General features: G+C 47.2%; 1 protein-coding gene across 15 annotated transcripts in view; it reads right to left on the bottom strand.

The window, feature by feature from the left end:
* SIPA1L1 (signal induced proliferation associated 1 like 1) overlaps positions 1-15,841 on the bottom strand; it is a 421,848-nt gene that overhangs the window by 27,390 nt on the left and 378,617 nt on the right. For 9 of the 15 annotated variants that reach the window (XM_036011668.1, XM_036011659.1, XM_036011652.1 and 6 more), the window contains 4 exons: positions 14,082-14,206; positions 11,618-11,680; positions 11,062-11,180; positions 8,099-8,541 (listed from right to left, as the gene is read on the bottom strand). In XM_036011668.1, the coding sequence (XP_035867561.1) occupies positions 8,099-8,541; positions 11,062-11,180; positions 11,618-11,680; positions 14,082-14,206 (750 nt within the window). The remainder of the gene's footprint in view (positions 1-8,098; positions 8,542-11,061; positions 11,181-11,617; positions 11,681-14,081; positions 14,207-15,841) is intronic. The other 6 variants (XM_036011687.1, XM_036011672.1, XM_028505478.2 and 3 more) reach the window with 1 other exon arrangement.

The raw sequence follows: 15,841 nt of genomic DNA, 5'->3' as shown, positions 1-15,841 counted from the left end.
TCATACTGTGTTTAACGCTAGATGTTGCTGTACTTATATTGCAAGAAATGAAATCTACAGTTACACTTCGGTTCCCAAGTGCGTTCTCGAAAGGGTAACTGCTTAGGGAAGACCACAGGCCTGATAACTGGTTTTCCCTGTGAACCTGAAGGCGGACACGAGCTCCCAGACGTGAAATGCCAGCATGACCAGTAACAGTGATAACCTAGACAGCTCTGCTTAACCACTGATCGGATTTGGGAACGAAGTTAAAATCAAAGAATTTATTAATGTGCGTGACTAGCACATGCAGGTGTGCACTTTGGTACATACTTGGCTCCTAATCCAACAGGCACATGAGGATCACCTGGGAGTTTTTAATACACACATTCTTGGGCCCTAACCCCAGAGATTTTAATTTAATCGACCTGGGTGGTGCTGGGCTGTGTTATTTTGTCAAACTCTCCCCTGAGTGTGCACACCGCTTGAATCCACTGAATTATTCCTATTGTTGTGACTTCATCAAAACCCTACTTCATATTGTCAAGGTCAAGAAGGTGATATCAGCCCTGGCTGGTATGACTCAGTGGATTGAGTGCCAGCCTGCGAACTAAAGGGCCACTGGTTCAATTCCTCCTGGTCGGGGCACATAGCTGGGTTGCGAGTCAGGTCCCCTAGTGGGGGTGAATGAGAAGCAACCACACATTGACGTTTCTCTGCCTCTCTTTCTCCCTCTCTCCCCTGTCTCTGATGTGAATAAAGATCACCTATGGCACGCTGGGTCTCCACGGGAATTGTGGAAGAAGGTAATGAGCCAACAACAGGCCTGTGACCAGTGACAACAGCAATGGCTGCCCTCTTCTCATTACATCGAAGTGAGTTTAATGTTGAGTGTGGCCAAACTGGAGGAGCCACTAAAAGTTCAGTCAGAGTGTTTCTGGATTCCACACGAGGAGACCACTAGCTTTGCACTTGACATAAACAATAGGGCATTTCCCCTTTCCTAAAAAGGGACTGACCTTTGATTCATGGGGTTGTTCCACAGCATGAATTTTGAAAAGGAAGAGAGGACACACACACCTATGGCACCTCACACAGAGAGAAAAGAGAGGCAGTGAGGTAACTGAGAATCTGGGATGCTCTGAATGTGTCCAAACTGCCCACCCTGATCTGATGAAACCGTGAACCAAAGGCACTGTGGCCTGGCCGTGGGACGTTCCCAGCTGTGGGAACCTTTGCAGGAAAGGATGCTAGAGACCAGTCTGCAAAAAGGGCACCAGTCACGGCAGTGCTGCCTTACAAAGGAGGCACGCATCTGCTTGTGGGCCTTGCAAAGGGATGAACCACACAGGATGGGGTGGCCTGGTGATATAAATCAGAGCCCCAAGCTCTAAGGGCCCAGAAACTGCTCTGCACCATCACGGAGACCACCTCCTCCGGTGGGAAACATTGGCCAGCTGCTCTTCTGTGTCGTGGAAAGCCACCGAAGGAAATGCCTGGAGTCATTACTGCTCAGGGATGACGCGGAAGGATGGATTTTAGACAGGCTGGGCCTGCTAAGAGTGACATTTTCAGGGGGGTAGGGTGGCAATTAGTCACCTGTCAAACGGCTGCGGCAAGGCTGGCTGGTAGCCTAACATCACAGGGAGAGGGCTGGGAGGGTTTCCTGGGATTCCTTGTACAAATAGCCAGTCCACCTCTGGACGACAGATAATGCACAGGATAATGACTGAGGAGGCCTGTGCCTCCCACTGGGTTCTGCACTAGCCGATTCTGTCCAGCACTCGGCTCAACAGTTTGAGAGGTCTTCAGAAGACACTGACTCTACATGATTAGGGGAAAAGAAATACGGAAGCTGGAATGATTAAGCTGGCAAAAGGGACAATCAAGTGACCGCAGTAAAGAAAACTCTTTGCCTATGACAGGGATAGTTAATGAGTACAGGAGCACACTGGTGCATCAAGCAAAGGGAAGTGAGGCTATGCACATGCAGCAGGAGAGACCTCAGGGGCGACTATGCACAGCAAGATGAACGTGTCTGCAGTGCCGAGCTGCTTAATGGGAAGCTAACGAGACTGCTATAAATACTATCACTTTATTAGGCATAGCTGAGAAGAGTGCCGTGTCCAGGTTCGGCATCTCAAAAGGACAGACAAAACACAGGAGGGAAACTGTGAAGCAAAACTATAAGAGAGGACTTGAAAGAGACACGTGTCTGTCAGAGAAAAAGGAGCTGGATAACTGCATGAAGGTGGCTGATGGAGAACACAGAAAAAGAAACAACAGAAAACCTCCTGTCTTAAAAGGACGTTTACAGTTTACAATACATTGGATAACTATTTTTGCTCTCAGCAAACACATAAAAACACCCACGTAGTAAGTGGACCAGGCATTACTGGATTGCAGGGACCAGCCCGGGGCGAGGGCACGACCGCCCAGAGGCCACCTCACTGGTCAGTGGGACTGAGGCTCGGACCTGGCGCCCAGCACCCAGATCTGCTTTCCCAGTACTCCTCTCCCGATGTGCCCAGGAGCGGGGGGTCGCTCCAAAGTTTCCTTCTTTTAAAAAATTGTTTCCAAGTGGGTTCTTGTTGGTGCCTACAACTTTCATGATCTTAAAATTTAAAAATCTTCATGTTTATTTCAGCACCCCAAAACATTATTCTTTCTTAACTGCATATTTAAAATGCAGTAGAGGAATTTCAACTAGGCAGATATGGGACACAGTTTGGAAGAGGAAGAGGACTTAAGTACTGAAATTGCTAAGAAAGGTTGCGGAACCTCTCTTCTTGAGATTATCCCCCGCCTCTTTTTAAGCAATTGGATAAATTCTCATCGTGGTAGGATGGTTTAAATATGACAAGAAATGGACGCTCTGTCTTTTCAGAACCATGCTGGTCTTATAATTTAATGGCATTTGGAGAATTTGGGCTTTCCATATTGACTGAATAAATGGATTAGTTGCTTCACAGAACAAAGTAATGATACACTTTGTTGGCAAGTTCCACATCAAGCAATCTGACATTTGTGGCTTGACAGAGGTCTCATTTTCTCAATGTTCACTTGAAAGTTCAACCACAGTGGTTCTGTTTCTTAGTCTTTGAGGTTAGTTCTGGACAAGATAATCACCCACTCCCAGAAGCTAGAAGAAATGGAGGCAAGAAAGCGCAGGACGGATCACCTGTAGTTCTGCAGTACAAAAGCAAATGAAATGGAATCTTGAATGCTAACTGTGTGTGGAACACCAAGCAAAAATTATCAATGAAAACGATCCATCAACATAAGGCAAGCTGAGTCCGCCCCAGGGTGAAGAGAAGTCCTGGGTTCACCTATTTATAGCAGGGCCGTCAGACTCACTTTCACCGGGGGCCACATCAGCCCCACAGTTGCCTTCAAAGGGCCGAATGTAATTTTAGGACTGTATAAATGTAACTGCTCCGTAACCAGCGGCAAAGAGCTCGGTGCTGCCACTGGGTAGAAACAAGGTGTTGGGCTGGATAAAACAAGGTGGAGGGCTAGATTTGGCCCACGGGCCTTGTGATTGCCAGCTGTGGTTTATAGGCTGCACTTTCAATTTGTGAATTAGTGCATAAAACTTAGAAAAACCATGTTCTTACTTTAAGGAAAAAATATAGCCCTGGCTGGTGGATTATAGTGTGGCTCGGTGGACTGAGCTCCAGCTTGCAGACTGAAAGGTCATCACTGGTTCTCTTCCCAGTCAGGGCACATGGCTGGTTTGCAGGCCAGGTCCCCAGTAGGGGGCAGGTGACAGGCAACCCATCTATGTTTTCCTTGCACATGTTTCTCTCCCTTTCTCCCTCCTTGCCCCTCCCTCTCTAAAAAAGTAAATAAAATCTTTAAAAAGTATATACAGAGAAGTAATTGTCAGCAATTTAAAAAAAAATCCAGGAAGACGAGATTTAGGAGAGAAACGTTAAAGATAAAGACAACAAAATAATGTCTAAACAAAGAAGGCAGGCACACACGAAGAGGCCAAAGAGGACAGAGAATAGAAGGTAACCACCACCAGGCTGTAACACTCACACAGGCACCCGGCAGCCCAAGGCGTGCCTTCACGCCCATGTAAACGCACTGTGAAGAAGCTGTTTTCTACCTCTCCTCTGAAGAAGCATACAGTTTTTTGTTTTGTTTTGGCATGAATAGTTAACTCATTAGGTCAACCAGAAAAAGCGCATTCCTGAAACAGACCTGTACTGACAACTGTGGGTGGGGCATTCCTCCTGGCCTTTCACCGGCCCCTCTGGTGAGGCTCAGACACTGACCAACTCCTACCCAGATTAACTGGTATTTGCATCTACGCTGTTACGAAGCCCCTCCTTATTTCACAGGGTGCAGCAGAAGGAAGGCTGGCTTCAGTGTGGTTGGCAGGGTACATGAGTTTCTCACACGAGATGGACAGTAATGTGAACATTTCACCTCAAATGTCATATGGGGTGCTTGAGTGTGATATTATGTTACAGAATCACATGCTTATGATTTTGTACTAAAAGATTTTGTAATAAAAAGGGGGTGTTATCTGTGCCGGTCCCTGTAGTTTGCAGATTTTAAAAAATCTTACATAGAAATGACTTTATTAAAACTTCACGCTGTGCAAAGACTTCACGCTGCATGTACTCACACACACATCTGTACGGGAGGCAGCGCAGCTCTCCGCAAATGCTGATCCTTCTACACATGTAACTGCAATGTACATGTAAGTGGTTTTCTGGGAGTCAGGAGTTGAAGGCTTCTGCTCCTTCTGACATGGTTTGCGGGTTAGAGGCCTTGAGTCATCATGCAGAAAGTAGGAACATTAAGGAAGAAGTTACTCCTCTTTGTTCAGCAAAATGAACTGGGCAGCTGTCTGTCACTCACGGGGGCACACACTGGGCAAAGGTGCTGGGATGAGCACTGTGGGTGAGAAGCCTGCTGGAACGGGAGGGCGCTACAGGTGTACGAGTGTCTGGGATCACCTAAGTGGGCACTCACTGGCTCCCGGAGGGACCTGCGGGAAGCAAGGGGGAGGCGGCAGACCGGCCGGCCAGCGAGGGCAGGCGCAGAAGTCTGGACGCTCGAGTCAGACCCGGGCCTGAGGAGGCGTGTCAGGTGTGCGGAGGGGTTTCAGCTTTACACTGAGTGCTCTTCAGCCAGTGTCTCACGCCGGCAGTGCCACTGGTCACCAGGGCTGCAGCTCCGTGCACTGAGCTGGCTGAGGGCGTCTTCGGTCACCACACGAAGTGGCACCGCCTACGGCCACGGCCAGAACTCTAAGAGGAAAGTGAACCTGGCTGGTGAAAGTCCATTAAAATTAGAACTCTTTTCACCGCTCCTGTGCTTTCCACGAATCATTTTATTGTGCGATTTGTCTTTAAGACCGGAGAGTAAAACAGCCATTACAAAAATAAAAAAAATTAAAATCTCTTCCTAACGTTACAAGGCTTATAGAAAATACATAAATTTTTCTAGGGCACAACACTTTACAGCAATTAATGGGCTTTTTAATTGTAGAAAGTTAGTGTGTATGGCTTCTCCTAATGACATCTGAATATAACCACCCTATGTAATTACCAACCTACATTAATGCAGTTCTCATGGGGTGCCACAAGAAAAAATGACAATAACCCCCTCCCCCCGCATATTCACCAACAGGGAGACTCGAGGACAGAGCGGGTAGGAGCACAGCCCAGGCAGAAATACACAGCGGAACTTAATCACTGTAATTTAGATCCTGTCACCAAGTCCCAGGTACAGCTCTTTTATGCACTGTCAAGAGATCTCTACATTAATTGCTGTTCCCATCTTCTGAGGACACAAACTCTCTAATTTTCAGTGATTTCGGTTTCTCTAGCAATGTGCATTTGGTGGCAAGTCCCCTCTCCTCCAGAAGGGGAAGGCTGCTAAAGCTCTGATTATCCAGCTCACTCCACCAAGATCAACAGACTGAAGTCACACAGCTTCCCCGGGTACCAGGGCTGAGCAACGAACGTGCCTCAGCCCATCAGCGGGTGGGAGGCCCTGCCATCCTCCCTGAAAGGCTACATTCTTCTCTTCTCCAGTAAGTCTGACTTTCAACAGAAGAGTTATTTCTCCATGACGACTTAAATAATTTTTGCATGGTCAGTTTGAAGCAGAAAATTTGGATTAGCCTCTGAGGTCTGCAGGCAGCCCCAGTCAGCACATTCTGAAAGTGCAATCCCGGGTGCCTGCTTCCCAGCGGGGACTTTGTAGATGCCCTGGGGTCTGTCCGATTTGTTAGGTGGCGCAGCCGATGGCCCATGCTCTGTGCTTTGGCCTCGGAGGCCTAGCCTTCCCAACCTTACTCCACACCGATGCCCCACTAGATGAGATCTCTGTAACTGATTTTCTTCTACCACCATCAAATGAGACCAGAGCTAGACCCCCAGATTCAATATCATTGTTAAAAAAAGACATCTTCCTTTCCAAACAAAGAACTGGAAACCAAAGAAATGAGTGGATCTAAACGGAGAAACTATGCTGAACTCAAAAATGGGGTGTGACAAAAACAGTGAGTGTCCTAATTCTGTGTCATGTGATTCCTCTATATTATATTATGATGGTATTGGATGCCCAGCTTTCTGTTCCACTTTTCCAAACACTTCCTTAACCCACTTGAATCACAGACACTCTGCTCCCTGAACCATGGAAAGGTAACTGGACGCTTGGCACTCAGGACTGCCACTACCTTGCTAACTGTTCGGGGGCCATGCAGTTCCCAGACCCACCACAGAAACTTTTCATTACTGGAATGGGGGAACGGGAAACAGAAAGAGACATGTAAAATGCTGGGCCAGCCTGAAATTTTAAAAGGTGGGAAACTCTCGAGAATCTTACCAGTAACAACACAGAGGCAACGAGACAACTGATATTTAACTGATCAGGTTAAAGCCAAATTGTGTGGAAGATGTTCTCTCTCACGAAGGTTATCCCAAGTTTGCGGACAGATTTTTTTTTTTTTGCCTGGACTCCCATTTAGAAAGTCAAACTAAACCCAGCTTCTCTGCCGTCTCCCCGGGGGACGTGCCAACAGCAGAGGCCCAGAGGACAGCGGGGCCGGGTGCTGTCACACAGGCTGATCCGTGAGGGACGACGACAGTCAGTGGTGAAAGGAGAAACCACCGCAGAGATCAGCAGGCCCTGAAAGACAGTGACGGAGTGTTTCCTCCCCCAAAGGAAGAACCTTATCAACCTTTGGGTTTGAGACTCAAATCCAAAGGAGGGGATGGAAACGGTACTTACTGTGCCTGCTCCAGAACACAGGAGAGTGTGCACATTTCTGTTCTGAACGGCAGAGGGGATGTCTACCTTCAGCTACGCTTTTCTGAGGTCTGCCCCCACCTTCGGCACATGGCTGCCAGGAGCCAGTTAGTGGAAAAAATGACCAGGTGACACAGGGAAAGGATGTTCTCTGGAAGACCAGCAGTGGCCTCGCAAGTAACGCCATGTTAACCTTAGAAACGATCCCTCCCTTTGAAAAATACGGCCGAGATTTTCTTCTAATGTCTTCAAAAGACTGTCCATTCTGCTTTCTCTATCACTAGCTGAAGCCCAAATTACAAAATTCTTCTAATTCTGGTGCACAGTAGGACATTTTTTATAAAGTCAAAGGCAACTTTACAAAGACTAAATCCGTAAACTTCTCTCATAGTTTAAAATAAAGCATTAGGATTGGAGGAAGAAAGTATTTTGGTGGCAAATAAAAGGCACTAAATAAATAAAAATAACTGTCACTTAAATAAAATCGTAAAAAATAAAAAGTTAAAAAAAAAAAAGCCCTGGCTGGTGTGGCTCAGTGGATTGTGTGCCAGCCTGTGAAACCACAGGGCCGCCAGTTCGATTCCTAGTCAGGGCACACGCCTGGGTTGCGGGCCAGGTCCCCAGCTGGGAGTGTGCAAAAGGCAACCACACGCTGATGTTTCTCTCCCTCCCTTCTCCTCTCTCTGAAAATAAATAAACCTTAAGAAATAAAATCACTGTCACTGCATGGAACACCCCCTTTCTTTACACACTCCTGAGCAGAGTGAGGTAGGGCAAGGCTGGAAGCTTGGCTCCGGGTGGGGGGGGCCTGGGGGAGGGCGGAGCAGCAGGGAAGGGCGGTTACCTTGTGTGGGAAGCAGCGTCGTTGATACTGAAAGTGCTGTTCTCCCTTGTCAGAGGGCTGGAGCCGGCCTGGCCCTTGCTGTGGATATCCAGGCTCAGGGAGGATTCTGCCTTCCGGTCCATGCCATGGCTGTCCGTCTCTAAAGTCCGATCCACCATGGAGATCACTTCGCTGGAACTGTGCCACAGGGGTGCCACCTTCTCCTTGCCTGGCCCCGAGCGAGGCGACGACGTGGCGGCCCCCAGGGAGGCGGTGCTGCCGTGGCTGGGGCCGTAGGAGGTGGTGTCGATGCCGCTGTCGGCGGAGGTGCCTTGCAGGTAGTTGTAGCTGTTGAGCTCGGACTCGGTGCGGTCCCCGTCATACCACTTCTCGTCACTGTGGGCGCTCGACGCGTTGCTGGAGAGCGTGTTGCTGCTGGAGTGGCTCGAGTAGTGGCTGTCGGACTGCAAGGGAAGCAAGGCTGACTCAGGTGCGGGTTTTGCTTCTTGGGCGCCAGGGAGAAAACAGGAGAATGACCCTGCGGCGTGAGTCTAGTTAGGGGGTTCTCAAGGCAACGGATTCTAAAGACGACAAACCCAAGTGAGACTGGGGGTGCCTGGACAGACCCCTGCAGAAGTGTCGATGGCAGGGCGCGCTGGAAGTGTTTTTTTAGAATCCATTTCTCATTATTTGACTTGTGCCAAAGTATGAAATAGTACTGAGATAATTTTAATCAGAAAATAAATCTAAACTGTCATTAGTCTTTAATACTTTAATTTTAAAAAAGAAAAAAATGACACTTCCAAAAGGCTTATAATTAGAAAAGACCTACTGTGCTCAGAGTACATAGAAGGCAGAATACAAGACTTATCTCTAAAGAGAGCTGCTTTCCCCTTAGCGTCCCGTCAGGAGACAGCCTTCTGAGGAGAGCTGAGCGGTGTAATTTACACAGAGGTGCCGGGTCAGTTTGGGGCGGGGGACAGTCCTTTCAAGAAACATGCTGGGACAACTGGACACCCACAAAGAATGAAGCTGGATCCTTATCACATAAAAAATAAACTCAGAAAGATCAAAGACCTAAACATAAGAGCGAAAAGTGTAAACTCTTAGAAGGAAACACAAGGATGACTAACTCTTCATGACTCTGGATCATGCGATGGTTTCTCAGACGCGACACCGAAAGCACACAAAAAATAAAGAAGAAGATAAACTGGGTTTCATGGAAACTAAAAACTTCTGTTTCAAATAACCTAATTAAAAACCAAAGGATCTGCAGGGACTTTTCTCCAAAGAAGTTATACAAACGGCCAAAAAGCCTGTGAATAGACGCTCAATGTCTTTGGTTGCTGAGGAGATGCAAAGTGCAGCCACAACGAGCCACACGTCACACGCTGGGATGGCTCTGCCCTCTGGAAGGGCAGACAGGGCCAGAGGCTGGCTCGGCCAAGGGGGACGGAAGGCGGGGTGGCTGCCGCGGGGAAAGCTGCAGTTCCACTCTTGGTGTCCATTCGAGAGAAATGAAGACGCACGTTCACACAGAAACTTGCACCTGAATGCTCCCAGCAGCACTATCTGTGTCAGCCAAAGAGGAGGAACCACCCACGTGTCCACTCACTGACAAGCGGACAAGGAAACCTGGCATTTCTGGACAATGGAGGGCTGTTCAGTGGCACAAAGAAATGAAGAGCGGACACACGTCACAACAGGTATGGACCCTGAAAACACTACGTGGAGCTACGTGAAAGAAGCCAGACATTAAAGGCCACATATTCTGCTCCATTCTGAGCATATTCTGCTCCATACTGAGGCAACTCCAGTTTTCCTCAATAACGTCTGCGTCCCAGGCCTTCGTTTATTTCAGTTGGGCAGAGCTGCCTCAGGGCCGTGTCCTTGCTGTGGCGCTGGCAGCCCCCAGCCGGGCGTGGCCACCGAGCACCTCCCAGACGGCAGGTCTGCACTGAAATGCGCGAGAGGGTTTAAGCACGTATCTTTCCTGCAGAAATACAAGCTGAACTGCATGTGTAATTTTAAATCTTCTAGTGGCCAAATTTTAAAAAGTAAAAAGAAAAAGGTAAAATTAATTTTAAGAAGGTATTTTCTCTAACTCAACCTATCCAAAATATTATTTTACCATGTAATCAATATAAAGATTATTAACGAAGGCGAGGAAATGGACAGACTGGGGCAATGTATTAGATGCTAGCAGCACTGTGAAAACATCGCGTTTCATCAGCAAATCTCTCTCTGCCCAGCCTGTGCAGGGCACTCGCACACACATGGGTGTGCCCCGTCTCTCTGTCACTCTCGTGCCCTCTCTTGTTGTTTAGTGTCAACATTCATTTCACTAGAGCAAGACTTACAAGAGCCCTCTCATTAAAAGTTCTCTGAGCATCTTAGAAGTAAATGTGAAATACAGTGTTTCCTCATCCTATAGATTGACATGAATATAAACATATTCCAGTAAACAGACAGACCAACGAAATCAACTGCCTTTAAAGGGGGAGGAAATGAGAATCTCCTTTTCCTGATCCTTAGGTGATGAGGCGTTGTGTGTAACTATGGTACAAGGACAAAAACGTGTGCAGCTACGGAAGATAAGAGAAGCAGCAGGGGGAGTCAGCAGGGCTCTGTCTGTCCACTGGACGGATACTCCGACCACAGTTCATGCTTGCAATCATGTGAGCAACTAAAATCTGTTCCTAACACATTTCTATCCCTAACGCCTTAGGATTGTTTGTGATGGGATCACATGGCCTTCCATCCAGAAGGTGGGGGTGGCAGGTGCACTCCAAAGAGGAATCTCAGTTTATCTCAGAGCAAACCTGGGGCCGCTGGCAGCAGAAGCCCCAGCGTCGTGACCGCACACGCCCTCCTCCTGCCAGGACGACGTCCTCTCGGACCACGCAGGAGAAGAGCACGACAGATCTGTACCGTTTTCACGCTGCGAGGAAGCTATCGCTTTCATTATCTTACAGTGAACTTACATGCCCTTGTTTGTTCGGGGACAAATGAACCACCGGGTCCTGCCGCATCAGTCTCCCGCTGGGGCTCTCGCGGAAGGCTGGCAGCACCTTCGACACTGCGGGGAGGTGGCACGCCGGCTCTGGAATACAGCACAGGGCATTATGGTGCGGGCACCAAACACATCCAAGCACAGGTCGACAAATGAAGACAGCTTGCCACTGCATCTCTTAGTTGACTGACCAGCAAACTCTGAATTTCAGCAATAAGCTCACTGAGAGTTTACACGATAGACAGCATGTCAGAAACTAAGTGGCCGATGGGTAAAGCTTGCAGCTGGTGACCATGTGTCATGTCACGCACATTAGCACAGCCAAGTACCACCAAACCAAAGGCCATGAACGATGCGGCAGAGTTAGGAGCCAACTTTCGGTTTGGGGGAAAAGTCTAAAATACATGGACTGAATTTATAACGTTCATTCATTGCCAAGTGTAACTAACCTAGCTTGGTCTACGTTACCTAGACAGGCATGGATGCAATCGCGTGTTACTTACCATGACACTTTGGAAATATTTTACCTGTATATTCATGCTGCTCGAGGAAAAAAGAATTGAAATCCTGAGGTCCTCTATAACTGTAAGCTAAGCACAACAGAAAAGACACACAGCAACTAGTTTACTCAAAACAATTGCTTCCTTTTGGAGTCTAAGCTGGCGCTCACGATGGGGCTCCAAAGGTGAAAGCTAAGGGATTTGGCTTCTTTAACACGCCCCTAGCTAACCGCCACGATTCTGGCCTTCTGCAGCACCATCCCTAACACATGAGGGACTGGGTAATGTACTCCTTTACTCTGACTTTCAACCACTTCCAAAAGCAGAGAGGCAGAAAATGAACATCCACTGATGGGAGGGAGTTAATTAAGCAAGCTGAACTCCTCATCTCCACTGGGGCAACAGTGGATAACACATTTGTGGACAAAGGTAGGAGTCTGGCTAACAAATAAGAATCTCCTCGACATTTTCAATGAGTGACCTGAAAGTCATTAGAGAATTTTGTTCTTACAAACTGAGTGTTTAAAGGCCTGACCTTTATACACTCAATATAGACTAATGAGAACATAATTATTTTCATTGATTTCTCCCTAGCATGGCTTATACCAACTAAGCCCCAGAGATTCTGTCTGATGTGCCAATTAGAAAAGGCTGGGTTATTCTTCTGGAATGTAAAAACTTATAGATTTATTTTATTTTAACATTTTATTTCAAGACTTGTATTTTGGATAAAGGCCACCAATTGGTGAAAAAGCCTCGTCTGGAAGGCTCTATAGATGTCTTGCAAATAATAAAAAAAAAAGGTAAAGGTGTATCTGCCTAACAAGATGAACAGGTGATGTTAACTTCAGAGTTTTCTCCATGGAAAGTGGGTGCCACTAAGCAGAGGGAGAAAGACCGGAGGGCGGCTTGTGTGAAAGGGTGAATGTGGGTCTAGGACGAACCTGACAGCCACCCTCTCAGCCCCCGCACACCTCTCCCTCCTTGCAGGACTTCACCTGAGCAGGGAGTGTGCCACTGAGCACTGAACAAAGGGCTTGCTGGCAGCTTTGCTCAAAGCCTGCGCCAGGAGCCAAGAAAAGCTGCTAAAGTCATGATGAAGAAGGGATCCTCTGCACGTGTGTCGTTGCCATCTCAACAGTATCAAAACATATGGGACCGAAAACATTCTGTCAAGAGCAGAGCAGCAGATCAGAATATGCTCAGGTTTTCTGTGCTGTGGGTGGGTGGCGTGAGAGTGGGGAGTGGCAGATGGCTTCCGTAACAAGGCACATCTCACTGAAGTTAGCAGAACAAGGCCTATCTTCCGAACCTAGGCACTGCCTTTCTTTCCCTCAGCTCGTGTGTGTCTTAGCGGAATGCCTCTCCAGTCCCGCTGATGTTCACGGTTGGGACCTTTGCCTGGGCACAGTCATTAAAACCGAACGAGACAATGCATTTGCTGAGAGGATGAAAAGACGGGCCTCGCCCTGGCCAGGTGGTTCAGCTGGTCAGAGCATCATCCTGTACATCAAAAAGGTTGTAGGCTCATCCCTGGTCGGGGTGTGGGTACAAGAGGCAACCGATCAATGTTTCTCTATCATGTCAATGTTTCTCTCTCTCTCTTGAATCAATAAACATATCTTTGGGTGAGGGTGAAAAAAAAAAGATGGTCCTTTGTCTTTAAAAGTATCTTCGTCAGACCTGAAATGTACTTCTTTTTAATCCCACACTGATGGTAATGCTACTAAAGATGAGATAAAGGAAAAAACACCTAACAGTAGATTCAAGACCCTGATGTATCAACTGTGTTGCTACTCAGTCTCTGATGCTACTGTGTTGAGACTTCATCCTGTTTCATGGCAAAATTTTATTGTATCAGCTAGTGTTACAGTGTCATTGGAGCAAACTGCACACATACAGAGAGGACTATGTACCAGACACCCAAATGAAGGCTCACTAGTGAAAATCTTCCCCACCCAGCTGTTTTATCCTGCTAAGACACGTCCTTAGCTGACAGCTTAATAGCAAAGTGGAGGAAAAAAAGCACATAGGGGAGGAAAGAGATCCTTACCAAGCTACATATGTGACTAAACAACAATTGTATCTCTTTCTTATTTTGTATATAACTTTTTTTAAACTCACAGTATGAATGCTAACAAGTCTTTCAGGGCCCTTGTAAGAGGGAAAAAGAAACAGACAAACGAGGGGGAAAGGAGATACTTAGGACACCTGTGGTTTCCCATTCTGGTATTTAATTTTGGTCCTGAAAATAATTTCTATGTCATTTCTACTTTTTAGATTTGGGGTTACTTAGAATTCCTTGACCTCTCTCTCAGGTCTTCCTTGTTGCTCTCACTTGCACATAATGTAACCGAGCCTTAATTCTCACTCACATTTATTAACCAGGGCTGCATTATAGAACAGATTGCTCTGATGACATCATCGAGAGGGAGCCAAAGTCACCTTGGTGTAAAGGCAAGCTGCACTTTGTAGAAACTGAGTTACTTACCCATCTGGTCGGCAATGCTATCCTCACTTCTTTGCCAGCTGGGTGTGGATTTTCCACTGCCGCCAAGATCGGACTGCGTGTTCTGCCTGTCGATGGAGGCCGGGGATCTGCGGCTCACTCCGAACCTGCGGAGACGTCCCCGAACAGAGGCGAAGACGACATGAGAAACCTCACCCCGTGACGGGAAGGCAGTCCTGGGCGTAGTGAACACGCTCTAAGGACAGGTACTACTCGTTTCACTTGCATGTCTGTGCTTGCGTGCTCACCCTCGTGCCTGTGCACACGGCTGCCGGCACTCTGTTTGCTGGAGCTCAGCACAGCGCTCCATTCGGAAAGGTATGCAGGCCCAGTCTGCGGGCTGTAAACAAGGCTGGGAGCCGCCAGGCCCGAGTGAGCTGACCTCACACATACAGAAAAGCAAGAGCCCAATTTTTCTAGCCCTTGCGTGGCCAACCTCAGACTGCCACTCAGAGCCAAATGAGAAATTTCACCATCTTAACATGCCATGTCAATCTTCTGGCTGGGACATTTCAGGGGGTTCTCTTAACTCAGCAATCTGCTAAATCTCTAAGTCACTGAATCTGCTAAGTTACTCATTCCTGGACCAAGTATTTTCCAAGCACCCTAAGGTCTGAAAGACAAAGATGGCTATCATTTACATTACTTAGAGACCATTTACAAAACATACAAATTTTAAACCACTTCTAGGAAGGGCACCTCAGTGGCGGGTAAACTGGCATACATAAAGGCAAGTGTCTATTTCTGGAAAGAATATTTAGCTACTTAAAGAGCCAGTTTTATTTTTCTCTATGTAGAATAATAATACAATATATACTTAATTAAAGCATGTGCCTTGATTAGCAGTAACAGCCCAGTAAATCCTGACTGAGACCAGGAGAAAGGGCCAGATTATAAATTCAAATGTTCAGGTGGAAATTTACAAATTTGTGTACGGTTACTCATGAACTTACATAAGCAATGTGTATGTTAAAAAACTGCGGACAGGCCTTGAATTCATCAGTGCACAGGACAAGGTGCCTTGTTCACTACGAACTGATGGGTGCTCGGGGAGAACCTCCACGCAGCGCTGGGAGGGGCAAGAGACTAGGAAGAGGAAGACCTGGAGCCACCCCTTGCCGCTCAAGTTCCACCTTCACGTCCTTCATTGTGAAATGACAATTCCGTTCCATGAGTCCAGGGAGGAGAAGCTGTGTGAAAGCACTTGCAAAGAAGGCTGGAACATATTTCCATCCAACTCCTCCTATACCACCTCCCTGGGTACTTTTGCATAAGTGACAATCGCTTACAAATGTGATCACAAGCCCCACTAAAAGGTTACCTCTGTCATTAAAAACAAAACCTTGATTTATGAAAATCTCAATGACTGTGCATCCCTCGTCCCCCCCCCCCCCCAAAAAAAAAAGGATTTTCACTAATTATGGTCTTTGTCGCCACCTCCTGAAGCAGGGTCCTTGTTTAGTTCAGGACAGTGAATGTCCTCGGAATGGCCGAGTGATCCTATTCTACCTTTGCACTCAACTAAGACTTTTTCAAAAAGGCACAGAGAGAAAAATTAGGATTGAATTCTGGCTTTGCTTTTACTTTTTGGTAGCAGTGGAAACGAAATACAACTTTTCAAACCTCTGGATTTACAGCCAGGCCCTGTTCTGGCTGTGTGGTTTTAAATAAGTGATCAAGTACAGCTGTCTTTCATTCTGCTGAAACATTCTGGCAGCACGGACCTTTAACTTCAGTTCTCA

This window comes from Phyllostomus discolor, chromosome 1 (assembly GCF_004126475.2).
Source record: "Phyllostomus discolor isolate MPI-MPIP mPhyDis1 chromosome 1, mPhyDis1.pri.v3, whole genome shotgun sequence".
NCBI lineage: Eukaryota > Metazoa > Chordata > Mammalia > Chiroptera > Phyllostomidae > Phyllostomus > Phyllostomus discolor.
Note: the sequence above shows the minus strand (reverse complement) of the source record. Positions and strands in the feature narration are given on the sequence as shown.